Source organism: Indicator indicator, chromosome 1 (assembly GCF_027791375.1).
Source record: "Indicator indicator isolate 239-I01 chromosome 1, UM_Iind_1.1, whole genome shotgun sequence".
In the NCBI taxonomy this organism is placed as follows: Eukaryota; Metazoa; Chordata; class Aves; order Piciformes; family Indicatoridae; genus Indicator; species Indicator indicator.
Window position 1 is genome coordinate 98,010,889 of NC_072010.1, and position 19,480 is coordinate 98,030,368.

At 44.3% G+C, this 19,480-nt stretch overlaps 1 protein-coding gene across 1 annotated transcript; it reads left to right on the forward strand.

The window, feature by feature from the left end:
• The first annotated feature begins 4,455 nt into the window (after positions 1-4,455).
• Positions 4,456-18,740, forward strand: CD2 (CD2 molecule). Its single transcript, XM_054390661.1, has 5 exons — positions 4,456-4,516; positions 7,355-7,654; positions 10,926-11,168; positions 15,755-15,874; positions 18,532-18,740. The coding sequence occupies exons 1-5, from the start codon at positions 4,456-4,458 to the stop codon at positions 18,738-18,740; spliced, it is 933 nt and encodes a 310-aa protein (XP_054246636.1).
• Positions 18,741-19,480: the final 740 nt, after the last annotated feature.

A 19,480-nucleotide genomic window follows, 5' to 3' on the forward strand; every position in this document is an offset into this window, starting at 1 on the left:
GAATCAGTGAGTCAGTCAGACAAGTGAGACAGAAATACCCCATCTGCAAGAATAACTCTGATGGGACGCTGACATCTGCTCTAGCCTCAGTCATTTTTGTGAACCACAAATTGTCAGATTGCTCTGTCTAGGGATGTTGCATGCCTTCAGACCAGACTTAAACTGGATGTATTTTGTGAGGTTTGGCTGTTGACACAGGCTCACAGGTAGAAAGGAAGAAACTTAGTGGAGAACAAGAACGCCTGGGGCTGATGGTATGGTATTATGGACATCACAAGCGAATCATTTATCTTGAAATAATCATCCAAGGACTATTCTGCTCGGACCATAATTTGAAACCTTCCATCTACCTCTGTTTAAAGAAGGATGAAAAAGTTTCTGCAAATAGCTGTTTCAGTGCTAACAGCGTGTGTCACTATTTTTGGAGTATTTCCATTGCATGCAGGCAAAGCAGTGCTCTCAGTCTGAATGTAACAGGCTCCAAACCACTGAGTCAATATCCTTGCCAAACTCTTGGCTGAACCTTCCTTTTGAGTTCATGATTTTCATATTTGCATTGCTTCATTCAAGCTGGACTTGTTCCTTTTTTGGCTTCTTGTAAGGCAAAGAGAAAAGGAGGGGATGTATGGTCTTCATCAGCTAAAGGGCATGGCTGAAACTGTATGTGGAAGCCAGTGGTTCCTTGGCACTTCACAATGCAGGGGTGACTCTTCCTGCCGAGGTTTATTTTTCTTCTTTCCCACTCTAGCCCACAACTCACAGTGCCCTGCAAAGTTATGCTAAAGGAGAAGGGAATGTGCCACTGGGAAACACTCAGCTACAGTCCAGGGCAACTTTGAGCTCAGCTGTTAGTCTTGCAGGCTAGGGTGCAAACCCAGGAGATCTCCCCAAAATAAGGTTAGCCTGTTCCAAAGTTTCCCCGTTCCAAAGTTTCCCCTCACTCCACAAGCTATTAGAACCCATTAAGGTTCTAATCAAGATCCCATTCACTCTTCTCATAAATTGTGCCTCACCAAAAGCTTGTCTTTATGAGAAATTTGGAGGTATGAATCTGCAATACACTTATTTTTCATGGTGGGGTTCTTGGGTGATGGTGAGTGCAGGATGTCTCACTCTCCTTTCAGGGAGGAGTGTCCCATGCAAATGCCATTTAATATGACCTATGCTTTATACCAGAGGAGATGCAAATTAGCAGCTGGGCTACAAATCCACACTGGCTTACTGCACACTGATTTTCCTGAGAAGACCATGCTAAGTGTATTTGTACTCTTCTAGCAGATCTAATAACATTACCTCTTTTTTTTTTCTTCTTTTTTAATAAGCCTCAAGCATGAATGTTTATTGGCTCATCACTAAGTTGAAAACTTAGAGCTGGTAACAGCTACATCTTGTCTCTTGAGATGTTGCCTTCAGATGTGTAGGAGTCTGTCACCTTTACATGAAATGTAAGTGTGATACTTACATTCCCAGTGAGGAAACTGCTTAGCACAGTACAAAGAACAGAAGAATAAAAGAGAGAACAAGTAACAAAAGCAAATGTATATGACTACAGTGCTCTGTGGTTTTGGGGTGGAAAAAATACCACAGAGATAGCAATGGCTGTGAAGAAACACCCTGATGTCACAGCTGTGCTTGGTCCTCTGCTCTATTGTGTGTCAGAAGATTAAAAGATCTATCAAGGCAGTGAGCTAAACAGAGACCAGACATCCTTAGCCATGTGCTGACAGGCCTAAGTGAAGCTGAGTCCAGCACCACCATACTGGGAGACATCTTCTTTTCTTTCGGTGTCCTGGTTTCCTAGCTGGCTTGTGTTCACCCCAGCAGTGTTACTTCCTGTGTAATGGAGAGAAGCGAGGGTGTCTGTAGTGAGCTGGAGAGTGTGAGGGCATAGTTATCTGCAGGCCTGGCAGACCTCACCTCATCCTGCTCAGCACAGCTCCAGCTGGTGTTTGAGCTGTGGCATACACAGCTGTGAGCAGTAGCTTTTACCCTCCCTGTTCCACTCCATGAGGGCATTGCTGGTTGGTGCTAGAGGCTGCTCTGCCAGTGTTCCCTGCTGTAGCTCTTTTCAGGACATGCATCCCACACCACATTGCTGAAGATACATGCTGGCCTCCACAGCTAATGTGTAGCAGTAGCCCAAAGCTGCCAAGTGTTCCACAGATCACCATTTACCTTTGGACGCTCTCTGCTTCATGCCTTCACTTGGGGTAAATAGACACATCAGTGGAGGGACTTCCAGTGTGTTTCTCTCAGTAACATCCAGAAAATCCCTGCCTTCTAGGACAGGGATTGAAGCCAAGCCAGGACTGCAGCATGACATTGTCTTGATGCTCAAGAGAGGAAGGGTAAAGGCACAAGGATATTGCCATTTCCTCACTTTTCAGCTGGCAGGGAGGCTGAGGTACAGGGTACTCTCTCCTTATCCAGCCGGATCTGACGCAGGAGGTTTCCAGCTCTGGTTAGAAAAGGGGCTGCAGTGAGATGGACTATGCACAAGCCAGCATCTCATGGGGAACCCTTGCTACAGGTGGGTGGTGTGCCCCTTTGCTGGCTTTCTTGAGCTTTTTTTATATAAAACCTCTAAGCAACTTGACTTCATGCACATCCCCCTAAGTACTCAGAAATACCAATCCTGGGCTCACTTCTGTGATGCACATTGGACAGGGGACATCAGTATTGAGGGCTCACCACCTTTCTTGAGTACCTTTTCACTGCTCACAGAAAACTTGGATTTGAACAGACCTTTTATATCCTTTAAGAATAGTTTCTTGCTTCTGTCTGCCTGTTGCTCTAACAGGAAAAAGGATGCCACATTTGATGTGTTGAAGCATACTGTGCCAATTTAGCTGTGATTTTATGAGTGTGGGCATCTGAGCATGACAAACTTGATTAGCTAGTGGCCTTCATTATGAATGCAGGGCATCCTTTAAAGCCATGTTCTGCTGCTGTGGAGCTTTACCTCTCTCCTCTCTCTGGCTTTCACACATGCACACCTCACTTTCCATCTGTATTTCATTTGCAGCATTCCCAGTTTCTTTGTGCAGTTCCTGTGTAGCAGGAAGTATTCCACGAGCAGGATGGCCCAGAGTAGGTTCCATATGTGCACAGAGCAGAAGGAAGGTCCCTGCCCCAGCACGTTTGTAATCTGAGTGTGCCAACAAACAGGCAAAACACAGGGGTACGCTGGAAGCTGGCTTTGAGAGATGCTGCCTTGAGGAAGAGGTGAGACAAGGTTGAGCAGAGTGTGGGCTGTGGTTTCATTGATCTGGAGGCCTCTCTCCATGCTGCTTTATGGACCCAGAATAAAAACGAAACAGGAGAGATAGGGGTTGCTGCCTTTGCCCAAAGCCCTGTGGCCACTTGTGCCGGAAGCAGATGTATCCAAGCATGAAGACCTTGCATGTCCCTGCTGGCATTGCTAAGGAGAGAGGTCCATGCAGCCCTCTTTGGCCAGAGCTGCCAGCACAGTCTGCTTGGCTGGTGAGATGTCCAGGCACAGCAACCCCTGCCCTCAGCTTCTTTTTGCCTACAGAGGGTAGCTGTCAGGCACAGAAAGCTGCAAGATTTCAGTGGATGCTGTAACAGAGGGATCATGCTAGGGATGATACAATTAAAAATCCTCACCACCCAATCTGTTTCATATTGGAAACAGGACTAAAGATTTTATGAGCTTCTTACATGCTTTTGGACCTAACTCACAGGCCTTCTCCTAGCTTCTTTCCTCATCACCTTTCCCACACCACCCAGCTTCAGAGCTGGTTTCTAGGTAGACCCAAGGCAGTGGTTTCATACCCTTCCATTCTCATCCCTCTTTTTCAGCTTGCTCAAACAGCCATCTGTGCCTGCAGGATGCCTTTGGGTGACACTGGCCAGCCTCTCATAGACAGAGGTTGATGTGAAGCTGATACTAACAGTTTCCAAGGGAAGCATGTCTCCTTTCTGCACACTGCCCAACAGAAAACAACGACCTGCTCCTCACTGAGGATCCTGGGCTTGCTGTGCTCTTGCTGCTGCTGAGGCTGTGGGGGAGCAGAAGGATTCCCATCACCTCTCCCCCCCAAAAAAAACTCATGCTAGGATGGTGGCATATGGGTGCTGGAGTACACATTAAAGAGGATGAGGGGCTGGCCCTCGAGCTGGCTAGACAGATGTCAGGGGCATTCCTACATTTTAGTGTGTTTTCCTTGTTGCTGCATGTTGTCTCCACCCTGATAAAACACCCTGTTAAGAGGTATTTCTGACCAAGTCTTTTCTTTTTTGTGCCTGTGCTAGAAACGAGAAGTGCTAGGGTGAGAGCTGGAGGAGGGGAGGAGGCTGTGAGGGCTGTACCAACACATCCCACAACAGTTTGCTCATAGCAGAAAATCCTTTCACCTGCCAGGAGCTACTATTAGACAAGGCGACACTGTTTTTGTTGTTGTTGTTTGGTTTGTTTTGTTTTTGACCCTGAAAATGAACTTTAGGAGGATCTTCCTAGTCAAGTGCTTGCTGCTTTTTTTCCCCAGTGTAAAATGTGAGTTTTTCTTACTTTCTTACTTTTTTTTTTTCTTTTTCCTGTCAGGCTAATGTTGTTAAAATTGGATTTTAAACCATTTATTGCTTGGTGGGATGTTACTGATAAGAAATGACTTCCACTTTCCCAGTGAGTGAAGACCTTTGGGTTCTTGCTATTATTATTTGATTTAATTTTCAGCCAAGGGGAGGGCAGGACCTGAGCTTCCTATTCCAGTTATAATAATAAGCTGTAAACAGTTTTGGTTTTAAGTTAATGAGCCTTAATTTGACACATGTATAATGAGAAATGTCAGCATGCAGTTTTCTCTCTGCCCTTGAGGTAGGTTTTCTACATTAGAGATTCAGTTCACGGTACATTATCTCATGTAATTTCCTTTTCTTATCAAAGATGAGCAAATCTTTTGAAAGTGCAAATTATGTTCTTCTATAAATATTAACAGAAAGAGTGATGCATCTTGGAGTCTTCAGTGGAGTCGTAGAAGTCTAAGATGTGAAAAGAGCAAGAAAATACATACATCTTTTATGTTTTTTGTATTATTGCTCTCATTTTAAAAAATATTAATCTAAATAATTAAGGTGTTAACTCATGGATTAGAGAAAGTTATAAGAGACGGAGACAATAAAATCATGCATAGATGTTTTTTTCTCTGTTCCATCTACTACAGATAGTATGTATGGCTGTTTAATTATTTTTTTTCTCTTCCAGAACAAAATTAATATACAAATAAGGATTTTTAAAAAATATGTGATAGATAAAGCATCTTCCCCAGCAGAAATATTTTTTTCCTTCAAACTTCTTTCAAAGACTTCCTTCCTTCTCTAAAGTTATTATGGGAGATTTTCCTTTATTATGGGAGATTTTCCTTTTAACTGTTTCTTGTGACTGCAAGTGAGATCATTCTGCCCCTTGGAGAGCATTTCAATTGGCATTAGCAGAAATGCTGTTTCATTAGCTAAACAGATTTTTAATATCGTGTGTGTGGTATACTCAGCTTTCTGTTAGGAAGAGTGTGGAGATCACATAAACATCCAGAGATGTGTCTAAGTGGATCTGTCCATAGAGATGCCATTGAACTGTCCTTGAAAACTTAGTTGTTTTTTTTTCCCCCTTTACTTCCAGAGAGAAAAATAAATAAATTATAGTATCAGTTATGCAAAGAAATGCTGTTATTAGTTCTAAATACCTGAGCATGATTCAGCAGAAACAAGTACCAGAATTCAAATACTTAGGTATATTCTGTAGTTTTATCTGTGTGGAGGATAGCTGCTTCCAAGACTGTTTGTCTTATAGCTTGATTTCAGAATAATTGATTAGACATGTCAAATACCTTGTGAGAAATAACAATAGTGAAATAGCAGCCTCTCCTTAAAATGGAGGCAAATTGCTGGAAGCACTTCAGTGTTAATTTTCTTGTTACAGAGACACACTATTTCAGTTCTTTGATTATCTCTAATATTGTTAATTTCATCAAATAGCAACTAGGTTTCATTTTCCCCTCTGTAATACAGTTTATGATTGTCTGAGATACCAGGAATGAAGGACTGCAAGAAAAATATGCATAAACGTAGTTTTTCTCTCTGTGGGGGGAAAAAATGCTTAAAATATGTAAAATCAGAGAAGAATCAACTCTGTTTGGTGATGTGAAGAAAAATCTCCTGCTACCAGTTGGCTTTATTCTGTAAACTGAAGAGGAATAAACATAAGAAAATGACAAATGACATAAACCCTGAATACACTTCAGTCAGTTTCTTCCACTTGATACTTGTAAGCACTTTCCCACCTTCTCCTGCAAATTTTGTACTCACCACAGAGGTAGAGTCAGTACCTTACTTGAAGTGACCTCCACACACACTGTGCACTCTGAAGTCCCAGTTCATCAGAGGTGGGCCTTGCAAAGGCTGGGAAGCAGCTTAGAGGGGAGAGGGGCAGGACACCCAGCCATAGCCCAAGGGGTGCCTCATCTCCACCAGTAGTAACATGGTTTGACAGACATGATTTTCCTGAATTTCCCATTCAGCAGCCACAAGCTAAGTGCTGCCCATTGGAAAGTGTCTACTCTTACTCGTTCTGGAGAGGGGACCAGTCATCAAAGGAGACTTGCAAAGAGAAAAGATTTCTTTGACCTTGCTTTTCTCCTAATGGCTTCAGTGCCTGATAAATTTACAGGATGCAGTTAGCTGTTTGTTTCTCCCTGCCTTGCTTGCCCCACCACGATCCTGTGCTAGAAAAATCAAGTGGATATACACCACCAGGGCAAGGTGGCTGGGATGAGTGAGGAGGGGGCACTGCAAGATGCCTCCATTTCAGTGTGTTTCACTCACTTACTGCTTCACGTGGGCCACACTTACTATTATTACTATTGCTGCCATCACTGTTATTGCTGCACTGATCCTACTGTCCAGGACCACTACTATTTTGTGTTCCTGATGTCCACAGTGATGTTTGCAGCGATGGGTGCTCTAAGTACCAGCCTGTGTCACATGCAAAACAGACTGAAGTGACCCTATTTCCAGGAAGGGTTAAGTTTAGCGTTAGGCTCGCGGCAGTCATGAGTCTCGGCAAGCAAAACCACTGCAAATAATTCAGCCAGAGCATAAAGCCAGCTTTTGGAAGCCTGATTTTTATCTTCCTTCCCTCTCAGACTTAAATTGGACTCTGACATTTATGTAATGAAAAATCAAGAGGTGCTTTGATACAGGGAAGGAGGACAAGACCAGTAATGCAGAGAAGCTTAAGCAACCTGGGGGGACCTTTTGGGTCACTGCTGTGGTTGCTGAACATGGTATTGGGGCTGCTAGAGACAGATTGATGGGCTGGTTGTGCTTCCCTTTGCAGGCTCTGTCTCCAACAGGATTTACAGGGCAGTGAATGAGTCGGCTCTTCTCAGCATCACTACTATTGCTGGGGGGGTATATGATGCAACATGGCTGAGAGACAGAAATAAGTTGCTTCAAATAAAAAACAAGACAGTTAAGTATTATGCATCCAGGAACCAGTGCAGATGTAAGATATTCCCAAATGGGACTCTGCAAATACAAAATGTTGTGAAAGAGGACAGTGGAAACTACGCTGTGACTGTGTATATGGAGAATGGAAAACTGAAGGCAGAAGAAGAAAAAACACTCATTGTTCAGGGTGAGTTTTGCTCTTCCCATACCATTCCAAGCCTAGCCAAATAAGACTTGGTATTCCTGCTCTCTTCTACAACCTCTTCTTCTCATTGCCCTCCTTCCTGTTTTGGAGGGACTTCTTTGAGACATACCTCTTTTCTCCTGTCTCTGACAGCACTCTGCCACTCTTCTCCTCTCTCTTGCTTCTGTTGATGTCCTCTGGTCCCCTCCTTCTTTCTGACTCACCTCTTTATCAGCCACCAGGTTTTTCCCCAGCTAGAGGATGATTTTTCTCTGTCTTTCTTCAGCCAGCATGTGCCCAAGCAAGCAGCCATGAACACCTATGTTGGCAGCAGGGTGAGCATGGACAGCTGTACTGCATCACTGCATATGGTGCTGGGGCCCCTTGGGCCCTGAGCTGGACCAGCACTGTGCAAACAGGGCAATGCTCCTAGCAGCACCCTGCTTCCAGACACCTATTGTGGGAGTGCAGCAACCTATGTGATGTGTAGCTGTGGCTGATTAACTGATCAGTTCTGGTGCTTCTGATACTATTTTATAGAGAGTAAGTTATGAGATGTGGTCTCTAGTTAATGCTCCAGCAAGGTAAGCACCTTATGTTGCATCTGCCAATCACTTGAGGAGAGCTCAAGAGCCCAGGTGGCACTAAATGCTTGTATTTAGGTAATGCAGTTCCACTCTGCTTTTGCTCTAATATCAAAAATAATCAGCAGTCACCTCCCCTGACATATGCCACAACAGGAGTTGCATTTGCAGGGGAAGAAGACTCCTGCATCCTATCCTTGCAAAGCATAACACAACAAATGTGAAGAATGTGATGTTCAAACACACTCAAGTGCATGCCTTGAGGGGTTTCAGTTGCATGCTTTGGAAGCTTGAAGGCAGCCTCCATTCCTGTGCTGTATCTTGTCTTGACAGATCAGAGTGGTAGAAGACCAAGAGTTTGGGATGAGTAGGAAAGAGGGAAATGGCTGTCCTGCTCTTTTGCAGCTGCTACCACCTCTCCAGCCCACTAAGCTGCACAGCAGCATGTGTGTTTTTCCCAGCAAGAGGATAATTTTGTTCCATCCTTCCTTAGCCAGCATGCACAACTCTGCCCAACTCTTAAGTTTGTGGGCACCAGCTGGTGCTACAAAAATGATGCCTTGATAAGGCATCAATACAGCTGTAATGGTTTTAGAAGGGTTTCTGCACAGTGGGATGCTCCATGATAGTAGACTGCTGAGCAGTTAGGGCATCTCACCATATCAAGGGTTAGGGCTGGGCTGGCCACTAAATGAATAGCAGATGCTCTCTATGAACCACTCTACCTTCCTAGAAGAAGAATAGAAAGGGAATTAGGAAGAGAGACTTATGGATTGGAAAAGAAAACTAAGCTTTAACTTCATCTTTAATGAAAAAAAAATTAAATATATATATGAAAACCAATTAAATATATATTTACAAAACCAATATTGAGCCCAAACACCCTCATGGCAATTATATCATCATCACAAATGATGCTGTGAGCAGGCACTGGGGAAGTCCCAGACTGGACTCAGTGACAGATGGGAACTGGATTCAAGAGCTGGATTCTGGAACCGGATTCAGGAACTCATGTATTGGAATCAAAGATGCTGGCCATTGAAGAAGAGAGCTTGACCCTGGTGATGGCTGAGCTTCATACTGAATATAATGTATATTGAATGGAATACCTTGTTGGTCAATTTAGGGTCACCCATCCTGTCTGTCCCTCCCCACAGGTGCAGCCTTTTACGTTCTGCACCCCCAGTGTGATTTAGCAGTGACCTTGGTCTGCACACCAATCCTTAGTGCTAACTATATACATTGAATATTATCACTACAAGAAGCAGACCCTGTCTACAAAAATATGCTCTTAACTTCAGAAAGTGCAGTTACTTAGAGGAGATTGAGCTGAAAACCAAAAATCGCTGAACATAATTAGTTCTGCTCTAACCTCATACCACACTACTTTGGGAATTATTACTGCAAACTATTTGCAGGTTCAGGAAGTCATCAAGGCTTGATGTTATTTGCTTATGCTTTAAGCCATTCAGTTGTCATTGGGGTGTCCTGGGTTCAATTTCAGGTTGAAATTCCAATATAGCTATGTGCTACATCATTTCATCTACTATGCAGCATAGAAGCTGCCTTACCTCTGGTATGCACTTTTGGAAGTAAATATCTTTAGCAGCTGTTGGGGGCTAGAATTATTTGTATTATTGGTAGTAGGGATGGACAAACAGTTGTTCCCCTGCAAAAAGTAATAGTTTAGATGATACCATTACATGATTTCATCGTGGAGACCTAGACTCTAGTGTTTCACACTGGGATCTTCCTCTGTATGATAGGTTACAGTGTGCAGAAGAGGAGTGGGCTTAAGCAGGAATGGGTGTCTGCAGATGTCACAGTGTGAACCTAGACTGCATTTGCTATGAGGAGCCTTTATTGGCTTTAAAATTTATGATTTCAATAACTTACACTGCCTATAACCAGAGGTGGCCCTGGCATGTTTTTGTTTACCTGGTCTGAAAGGTAAAAATCTAATTTTTTCCATCTGATGTCCCTGCCAGTGGCACCTAGTTGAGGAATGCCCTGCAGGCTTTTCTGGCTTCTTCAGTGCCACCAGTGACAGAGAACCTGGAACCAAACTATAGCTAGCTGTTTGGAGGACATAAAAAGAGACAGAAATCAATTCTCACTGTCATAATCTCATTGAGAGCTAAGAGGTGTCTGGTTTGTGTTTTCTATTCCATTTTGATGGATTTTCATGCTGTGGCTGTTGTGCTAGCTGAGTGCCGTTGGCAGCACATAAAGCATCGTAAGTAGCTGTTTGCTGTGGCCTAGAGGAAATCTCTCCTGATGGGCACAGGCTGATCACAGCCGACTTCATTTGCACCAAAACACTGAAGCTGGAGTCGGAGGAGGCTGTGGCTCCAAGTCCCTCCCATCTGCCCTGTACCCTGAAAACACAACTTCCTCTCCTTGCTTGGCTGGCTGGCTGTGAGCCAGGCTGAGCCTGAAAGTAGTCCCAAGATGGTGGTGCAGCTCTGCTTTGCTAGGCCAAATATGTAGGCTAATATACTGCATTTTCTTTATTAGCTACGTTACTTCTGTAGTAGATGTCTAATTTGCTCTCTGTTATTCTCTAGTCTCATGAGCTGGTATTACTTCCTTACTGCTAAACAGTGACTAATTCTCTGCTTTGATTTATATTGGAGGTTTTCAAAAAGAGAAACCATCTCAGATGTGCCTGTCCCTTCTCTTCTTTTCAGACCCTGTTCCTCAGCCAATCCTCAGTGCTGAATGCATCAATAAAACTGCATCTGTCAAGTGCGAAGTGAAGCAGAAGACTAAAGATGAAGCATTTCTAATAGAACTGACTCAAGATAAAAACAAAAAACTTCAAAAGAATGCAACAAAGTTGGAATTGCACACACGGTATTCTGGAATGTTCAGATGTGTTGTTAAGAACCAAGTCAGCGAAAAAACAGCTGAAAAATTAATTAAGTGCTCAGGTAAAAAAATCTATTTTGCCATAATCTGCTAAGATAAACCTACAAAGCCCGATGCAGTTGCACATATCTATATTACTGGTCTAGATGCTAGGAGCATCCATGATTCTCCATACCTGGGGTATTGTAAGTCTCATACCACTACAGTTATTGAGAGCCAGTGCTGCTGCGGTAGCCAGAATGTGAGTCGCTCTTTCTGCCGGGCATTACCTAACTGTTCCATCTCCACTCTCCCCACCCTGCTGCTGCCTCCCACTAACAGCAGAAAGGCCAAGCCAGGAACAGTGAGATGGACCGTGCTCCTCCTCTTCTCCTATGGACAGTACTGTTTCCACTATACTCAGTGAGACCTTGGGTCATTGGAAGAGGAGAGCTTTTTCTGGAACCAAGAGCCTTGTGCATGGCAGAGAGGTTCCCAGGGCACACTGCGATGCTGTTTCACCAGAGGCAAAGTCTCTTGGAAGAACTTGCAGCCTGCCAGCAAAATGAGGCTGGCTGAGGGAATGAATGAGACTGATAGTCTTGTTGATCCCACCATTTTCTCCCTCCTCTCCACTGCTGCTGACTCTTCCAAAAGCTGCAAAGATATCCTGACAGACTTTTTAGTGTCAGCATCCTGACAAGCTCAAGTGGTGTCAACCATCACTAGTGACAGGCCAATGAAGTAAAGAAGAAAGTGGGGAGTTGAGCCTGAAAGTGTTTTAATCACGCATAGCACTCTGTGAAAGGCAGAAAGCACTTTCCCTCTCATTTTTATCCTCCTTTATTCCTCTAAAACTAATGGTAATTCCCAAAGGTTGACTTCAGTCAACTTGTCCAAAGATTTGACTTTAGTAAGATAGTGTGAAATTGCCCGAGCTACCATGACATAAATGAACAGCTTACTTTTGGGAAATATGGCTTGGGATCTTCTCCTGTGTGTATGGAACCATGACATTGATTTCAGGGGATATGCTCTTGATTTTTATCCTTATGATTTTGTACATTATTTTTCTCCTCTCCATGATCATGTCTCTGAAGCTGGTGGTTACCTGCTACTTGTGGACATGAATGAGTGCTCTCACAAGGGAAAAAATAAGATGCTTGGAGTCTGCATTTGTCCTAGAAATCAAGAGGGAGGTTATAGACAATTCAGCTGAGCTTTGGGGTTGCATGGCTCAGGTGAGCATGGCTCAAACGTACCATGGATTTTCTTACTCACTTGAAGCATCAACTGAAGGACTTGCATTTTAAATGGGCAGAGTCATGCTTAAAATCATTAGGTAGGCAAAAGAAGTCATAACCACTCCTACAAAAGTTTTGAAAATTAAGGAAAAAACAGGGAACAGCTCATACTGGTATGAGACTAGATGTTTTGTTCAGTTCCATGTTTGAATTTACAGTCCAGTACTGAGGAAGAGTTCTTGAATTTGCTGGGCTTGCATTCATCCCACCTGAAGATTTTGCTTGAAGCACTCTTTTGCTTTAGGTTCCTGCCACAGCTAGTGAAGAGTGGGAGGCTCTTGGGAGCTGGCTCAGCATTTCCAATTTGCAGCTATTTCTGCCATAGTGAATCTAGGGAAAGTCCAGGTCCAAAGGCCAGCCCGTGGTATAAGAGGTAAGGGAGCAAGCTTTAAGATAAAAACCTTACTGAAGCAATCCAAGGCCTGCTGAAACTGACTGATGGGCAAAGAACTGAGGAACAGAATGGTCTTTGCTCTCCTGTGCACTTCTTGCTTCCTGAAGGATCAGGCCCACTCAGTATGGGTTCATGCAAGGCAGGTCCTGTCTGACTAACCTGATCTCCTTCTACAACAAGGTGAATGAGGGAGGGGCCGTGGACGTTGTCTATCTGGACTTTGGTAAAGCCTTTGACACTGCCTCCCACAGCATTCTCCTTCATAAACTCATGGTGCAAGGCTTGGATAACTACACTCTGTACTGGATAAAAACTGCCTGGATGTCCAGTCTCAAAGAGTGCTGGTGAATGGAGTTAAATCTGGCTGGTGCTGGGTCAGAGGTGGTGTTCCCCAGGGCTCAGTACTGGCGCCTGTTTTCTTTAATATCTTTATTAACTATCTGGATGAGGGGATTGAGTGCATCCTCAGCAATTTTGTAGATGACACCAAGCTGGGTGGGTGTGTCAATCTGCTAGAGGGTAGGGAAGCTTTACATTGAGACAGGTTAGATTGAGACAGGTTAGACCAATGGGCCAAAGTGAATTATATGAGGTTCAACAAGGTCAAATGCCAGGTCCTACACTTGGGTCACAACAACCCCATAGTAAGCTATAGAACTGGGGATGTGTGGTTGGAAAGCAGCAATTTGGAGAAGAACTTTGGAGTATTGGGTGATAGCTGAATATGAGTGAGCAGTGTGCCCAGGTGACCAACAAGGCCAATGGCATCCTGGCTTGTATTAGAAACACTGGCCAGCAGGAACAGGGAGGTGATCATCCCCCTGTACTCAGCACTGGTAAGGTCACACTTTCAGTATTGTTTTCAGTCCTGGGTCTCTCACTATCAGAAGCACCTCCAGCACTTATATACACATTGAGGTTTTGGAATGTGTCCAGAGAAGAGAAACGAGGCTTGTGAAGAGCACGTGCCCTATGAGGAGCAACTAAGTGAGCTGGGGTTGTTCAGTCTGAAGAAGAGGAGGCTGAGGGGACACCTCATTGCACTCTACAACTACCTGAAAGGAGGCTGGAGTGAGGAGGAGGCCAGCCTCTTCTCCTTAGTGACAAGTGACAAAACTAGAGGAAATGGATACAAGTGAAGCAAGAGAGGTTTAGTCTGCATGTTAGGAAATATTTCTTGACTGGAAGGGTTTTCAAACATTGGAATGGTCTGCTCAGGGCAGTGGTGGAGTCACTTTAAGTGGCTTGTGTATCTGGCTCTTAGGGACATAGTTTAGTGTTGACCCTTCACTGCTGGGTCAAAGGTTAGACTGGATGATCTTGAAGGTCTCTTCCAAGCAAATACATTCTGTGATTCTCTGATCTCTCTGATGCCTAAAATAGCAAAAAACCCCGGTTGTTTTCTGCTGCATGAATGCCTGGCCTGATGAGCTGCACAGTCCTGCTGATGCTTACATTGGGAAGGGGTTGAGATACAGGGGAGTGGGATGTGGCATGGACTTTGGAGCCAGATGTGAAAACATACTGCTGGATTCAGTCCATTTAGGGCAGGGTAAACTAGCTCAGACACTGTCTTAATGAGGAAATGCTGGCTGAAGCCAGTAGGCCTCCCTGTCTTGCTGATATAGGCAGACGTTAGCCATCAGCTTTGATTTCACTTCTTACCCTTGAGAAATGCTCTTTTTTCACAGGGTGAGTCAGGTGAGAGAATTTTTGTTTCTCAATTCATCAACAGAGAAATATAAAGTTTGCCACACTGATCTTTAAGGTACAAATATAACATTTCTCAGACAGCAAAAACCAAAACCGTGAAAACCCTGTAGCAGTACCCTTTCCACTCAAATTAAAAACCTCTCAAACCTTTCTGTGTGGTGTGGCAGGACTCTTCTAGCTCCAGTTAAACCTCCTTCCAATCCTGCTGCCCTCCATGAACATCTGGTCCTACATTCAAGGCCTATCACCTTGAATTTTGTCCTTTAGCAGGCAATGTATCAGCAAGCCAATGGGCTTTAGCTCAGCTAACTTTCCATAAGTGTAACTATTCATAAATCTGCCTGGGATCAGCTTCCAGTCAGCTGGGAGAAACAGGCACAGAAGGGGCAAAACACACCTTGATGTAACACTGTCAGTTAAAACAGGTGAGAAGAACCACATCACTGAGGGTAGCCCAGGCTGATGGTAGTCTTTATACTGTAGACATCTCAGCTTTGGTTTCATCACTCTTTGCTCTCCATATGCACGCCCAGTGAGTGTTAAGGGTGGTCCCAGTGGTGTCACTCTCTTTGGAGCTTTGTCACCTTAGAAGCCAAGGAAGGTGCATTTCTGCTGGACTCCATAGTGCCTGTGATTGAGTATGAACACTGAATGCCTGGAGGAGTGTCCAAACAGGAGGTGACGAAGGAAGGCAAGCATCCAGGATTCTTACATGGCAAAAAAAGGAACACTCATATAAATTTTTGCTCACTAGCTAAACTGAACTTTTATTTTGAGACTGTGGGATGTTTAGTTATGTTCTTTTTCTTTTCACAATTTTAAACATCTGTGTATAGTCAAAAATTGAGGAGAAAGTACCAAAATACTACGAAGCAAGCTAGTCTCAGTGTTTCCAGCTTAGCAGGAAGTACTTTAAAAGTTTATTTTTGACAGATGCTGAGCACTGCCTAGACGCTTGCTGTCCATAAAAGGGTCCATTGCTAGCAGGAACAGGGCATTTGTGATAATTTAAATAAGGTAGTTTGGCCCATATGAATGCTCTGGTTTTAGTTTTCTGCAGAACTTGAATCCATCAATGTGCAATCAAAATTCTCCACATGAGGACCAGCAACTTGCTGCTGTGCTCAGAGCAAGGCAAAGGGTGGGCTTTCTCACTGAGCCTGCCTATACAGTCAATGGAAGAGAATAGAGAATTCTAGGTAGGTGTTGTCCAAGTTATTTCTCTCCGTCTAATATCCTCTTTCATTCCTTTTTCTAGGCCAGCTGGACCTTTATCTCATCTTAATCATAGCAGGAGGTGCAGTCTTCTTTGTCATCTTTGTGATTTTGATTATTTATTGCATCAGGAAGAAGAAAAGAGAAAGGTTTGAAGATGATGGTAAGTATTTAAAGGGGTTTTATGTTGCTATCCAGCCACCTAAATCTTAGAGCTTCCTGCTAACAGCACCCTGTAGACAGGAGCTTGCTCTCTACCTTGGCATGAGCAATAACATAGCTTTGGCATATGGTGAATCTTGGCAGATCAGCTGGCATTGCTGGTCTCGGTTTCTGATATGTGCTTTGAAAAAAGGACTTTATTGAAATCCTTTTGCTTATTAATGAGAGAAGAATTGCTCTTCTAAAGCTTGGCCATGGCCACCAATCATGAGCATCTGTAAGGTTAAAATATATGACTAGATATTCTGTCAGCAGATTTTTTTTTCATTGCATTTATGTAATATAAAGTTAGGATCCTTGAAATCATTTCTTGTATTTGAAAACGTGAGAAAGGGCAAAAAAGAGTTCAGGCATCTCACAGAACTTATCCTCTCTACACAGCAATGCCCCTGGAGGACTATTGACACTGGAGGTCTAACTTGTAGCACTTTAAAGAATTGAGGTTTTTGGAGTGGACAGAGATTTTGTCTCTGGTTGAGAATTCATGCCTCTTTAAGACCATAATCTATACCTTAGAGAATGCCAGAGACTTCTCTGAGAGTGTGGTCTAAGACTGACAGAGAGTTTGCCTTGAATTATAACTGGGCATTGCTGTTAGTTTCGCTGGACAGAGGATACTGAGCTCACACTTGAGTCATCTGGTCCACTTGGAAAGAGGGGCTAAATCAGCAGGGAGATCACCCTGGCAAGGCTTGTTTAAAGGCTTGTTTCTGAGTGCTGCCCACACACTGTCAGGCTTCCTGTGTGATCCCAAATACCAGCTAGTCTCTGTGTGAGTCAGTTCTCCAGTTACAAAATGAGACTAAAAGGTCTTTTGTATACAACACTCATTATCAAGATAAAGAGGGCAATGCCTGATGGAAACCTTAGCTGAAGCCTCAAAGGCTGACAACAAGGGTGAGTATAACCAGTGCCATGGTTGAGGGGAGTGCAACCTCACCACACTTAAGTATGGGTAACTTGCCATGGCCCTCCTGCTTTCCCTGAAGTTATGACCATGAAGAATAAGCAAGTGCTTTTCCCATTCACTGGGAGAGCTCATCACAGTGCAGCGATGGAATATCATTTCAGAAGGCTTGCCATATCTTGTGAGCACAACACTGCTGTGAGCACAACACTGGTGTGAGCATACCCATCTTAGTGTTATTCTGCATTACAGATATTCTGGTTTGAGTGGCATACATTGCTCCCTCAACTGTGCAGTGACAGCACATCTGTAATCCCTGTGTCCAGATTCAGCAAGAACTAAGAGAAGTTTGAAAAAATGAGTATTAATATAAGAGGGTGACTAGCCTCTTTGAAACAGTTTGAGTCACAACAACCCCATGGTAAGCTACAGACTTGGGGATGTGTGGTTGGAAAGCTGCAACTTGGAGAGGGAGCTGGGGGTATTGGTTGAGAGTCAGAGGAATTGAGTCAGCAGTGTGCCCAGGTGGCCAAGAAAGCCAATGGCATCCTGGCTTGTATTAGAAACACTGTAGCCAACAAGAACAGGGAGGTGACTGTCCCCCTGTACTCAGCAATCATGAGGCCACACCTTGAATATTGTGTTCAGTTTTGGGCCATTGAGGTGCAGGAGCATGTCCAGAGAGGGGCAATGAGGCTCGTGAAGGGCCTGGAACACATGACCTACAAGGAGTGTCTGAGGGAGAAGAAGAGGCTGAGGGCAGACCTCATCACTCTCTACAATTACCTGAAAGGAGATTGGAGCAAGGAGTGGGCCAGCTTCTTCTCATTGGTGTCAAGCGATAGGATAAGAGGAAATGGTTTTAAACTGTACCAGGGAAGATTTAGGCTGCATATTAGGAAATATTTCTTCACTGAGAGGGTTCTCAAACATTGGAATGTTTTGCCCAGGGCAGTGGTGAAGTCACCATTGCTGGAGGTGTTCAAGTGCCGCATGGACCTAGTGCTTGGGCACATGGCTTAGTGTTGACCCTTCAGTCGAGGGTGGGACTGGATTATCTTTGGGGTCTCTTCCAAATGGATGTTTCTGTGTGTGCTCAAGGCCATTTCAGTGTCTCTCAGTCCCTAAGATGAGCTGTCTGACATTTCAGAAATGATGAGTCAGTGGTTAAAAGTCAGCTGGCATAAGTTTAATTCTCCTATATGTTGGGAAATTAATGCCAGCAAAATGGACCTCTGGCTTCCAGATGCCTGTAAATCCCAGTACAGACAATAGCAGGACAGAGTGCTTTGGTGTTGCTTCCTGAGGTTGCATCTCACTTTCCTTTCAATGGGCCTGTTTCCAAAAGAGGACAGAGGAGTGGCTGGGAGTGTCCATTTGGTGACCACTGAGGCCACCCCAGCAAAGCTGGTTCCCCTAACACAGAGAGGGCAGAGCTGTCCCAGATGCCTCCAGGCATCTTAACCTCATCCAGGCAGCCAAAATGTTTTCATGTTTGCCTGGAACGTGCAGGCAGAGGAGATTTTGGTTGTTCCAATGGAGTAGCAGAAAGACCTGAGAATGACAGTGGCCTTCCAGGTAAGACTAGTACTTGGCATTATCTTGCTTGGGCCAGACACTTTTCACTCTCCGTTCAACATCTGCTTAGACTTGAGTGTGTGCCTGATTGTTGGGTTCCTCTGTCATTGCAGGTGAGGAGCAAATGATGCAGGCTTGCAAGGTGGACAGTGAAATGGTGGTGCGGAAGCTCCCTCAGCCACCATGCAATCCCGCCCCAAAGCAGCTGCGCGTGCAGCAGCGGCCACTGCCACAGCCCCAGGTACAAGAGCGAGCACTGCCCCCACGGCCCAGGCCCCGTGCTCAGCCACGAACTCTAAACCACCCAAGAGAAAGACCTTGAGCGCCTGCCCCGGGAGGAATGAGGCCTCTCTGCTCCGCCATTCACAGGGAAAAAAAAGTTTCCAATCGTCAGAAACTCCTCCTGCCCAGCCTTGCATAATGCTCAGCTATGAAACCACAGCTTTGTCGCAGAAAATTAGAGAGAGCATCAAATGGAGATGAAGAGACCCAGTGGAGGAGAGTGAAGGTGATGGGCATTCATCCTTGTAGTCATTTTTTCTTTAACTGTCTCCATGTTAGGGTACCGAGCATTGAGCCTTGAAACCTGTGTCTTTCCGTGGCTCACTTGTTTGTACCACACCTTGTTGTCTTCATGCTTTTTGGATGGATTATATCAAGAAGAAGCTCCTGGATCAAAAAATTGTTGTATGCAATTAAAGGGTTGTCTGAAGTTGAAAGAATTGGTGTCATCTAATGCCGAGAAGACCATACCAATAGGAGATGCAAGAGACTCGAAGCACCTGTGTGGGAAAAATGCAAGTGGGAGAAAGTAAACTTTTAACTTTCTCTACCATGTTTAGAACAAGAAACTATTGACTTGCAGCAAGGGAGAGTTAGGTCTGGATTTTTATTTATTTATTTATGTTTAGATGAAGCACTGAAATAGATTTCTGGGGCAGGATCTCCAGCGCTGGGAGTTTCAAAGGCAGAAGAGGCAATCATCTGTGAGGGCATCTCTGTCCTGCTGAGAGCCCAAGTGCTACACAGCCTCTCCAAGGACTGTTTCAGCTCAGTTTTCTG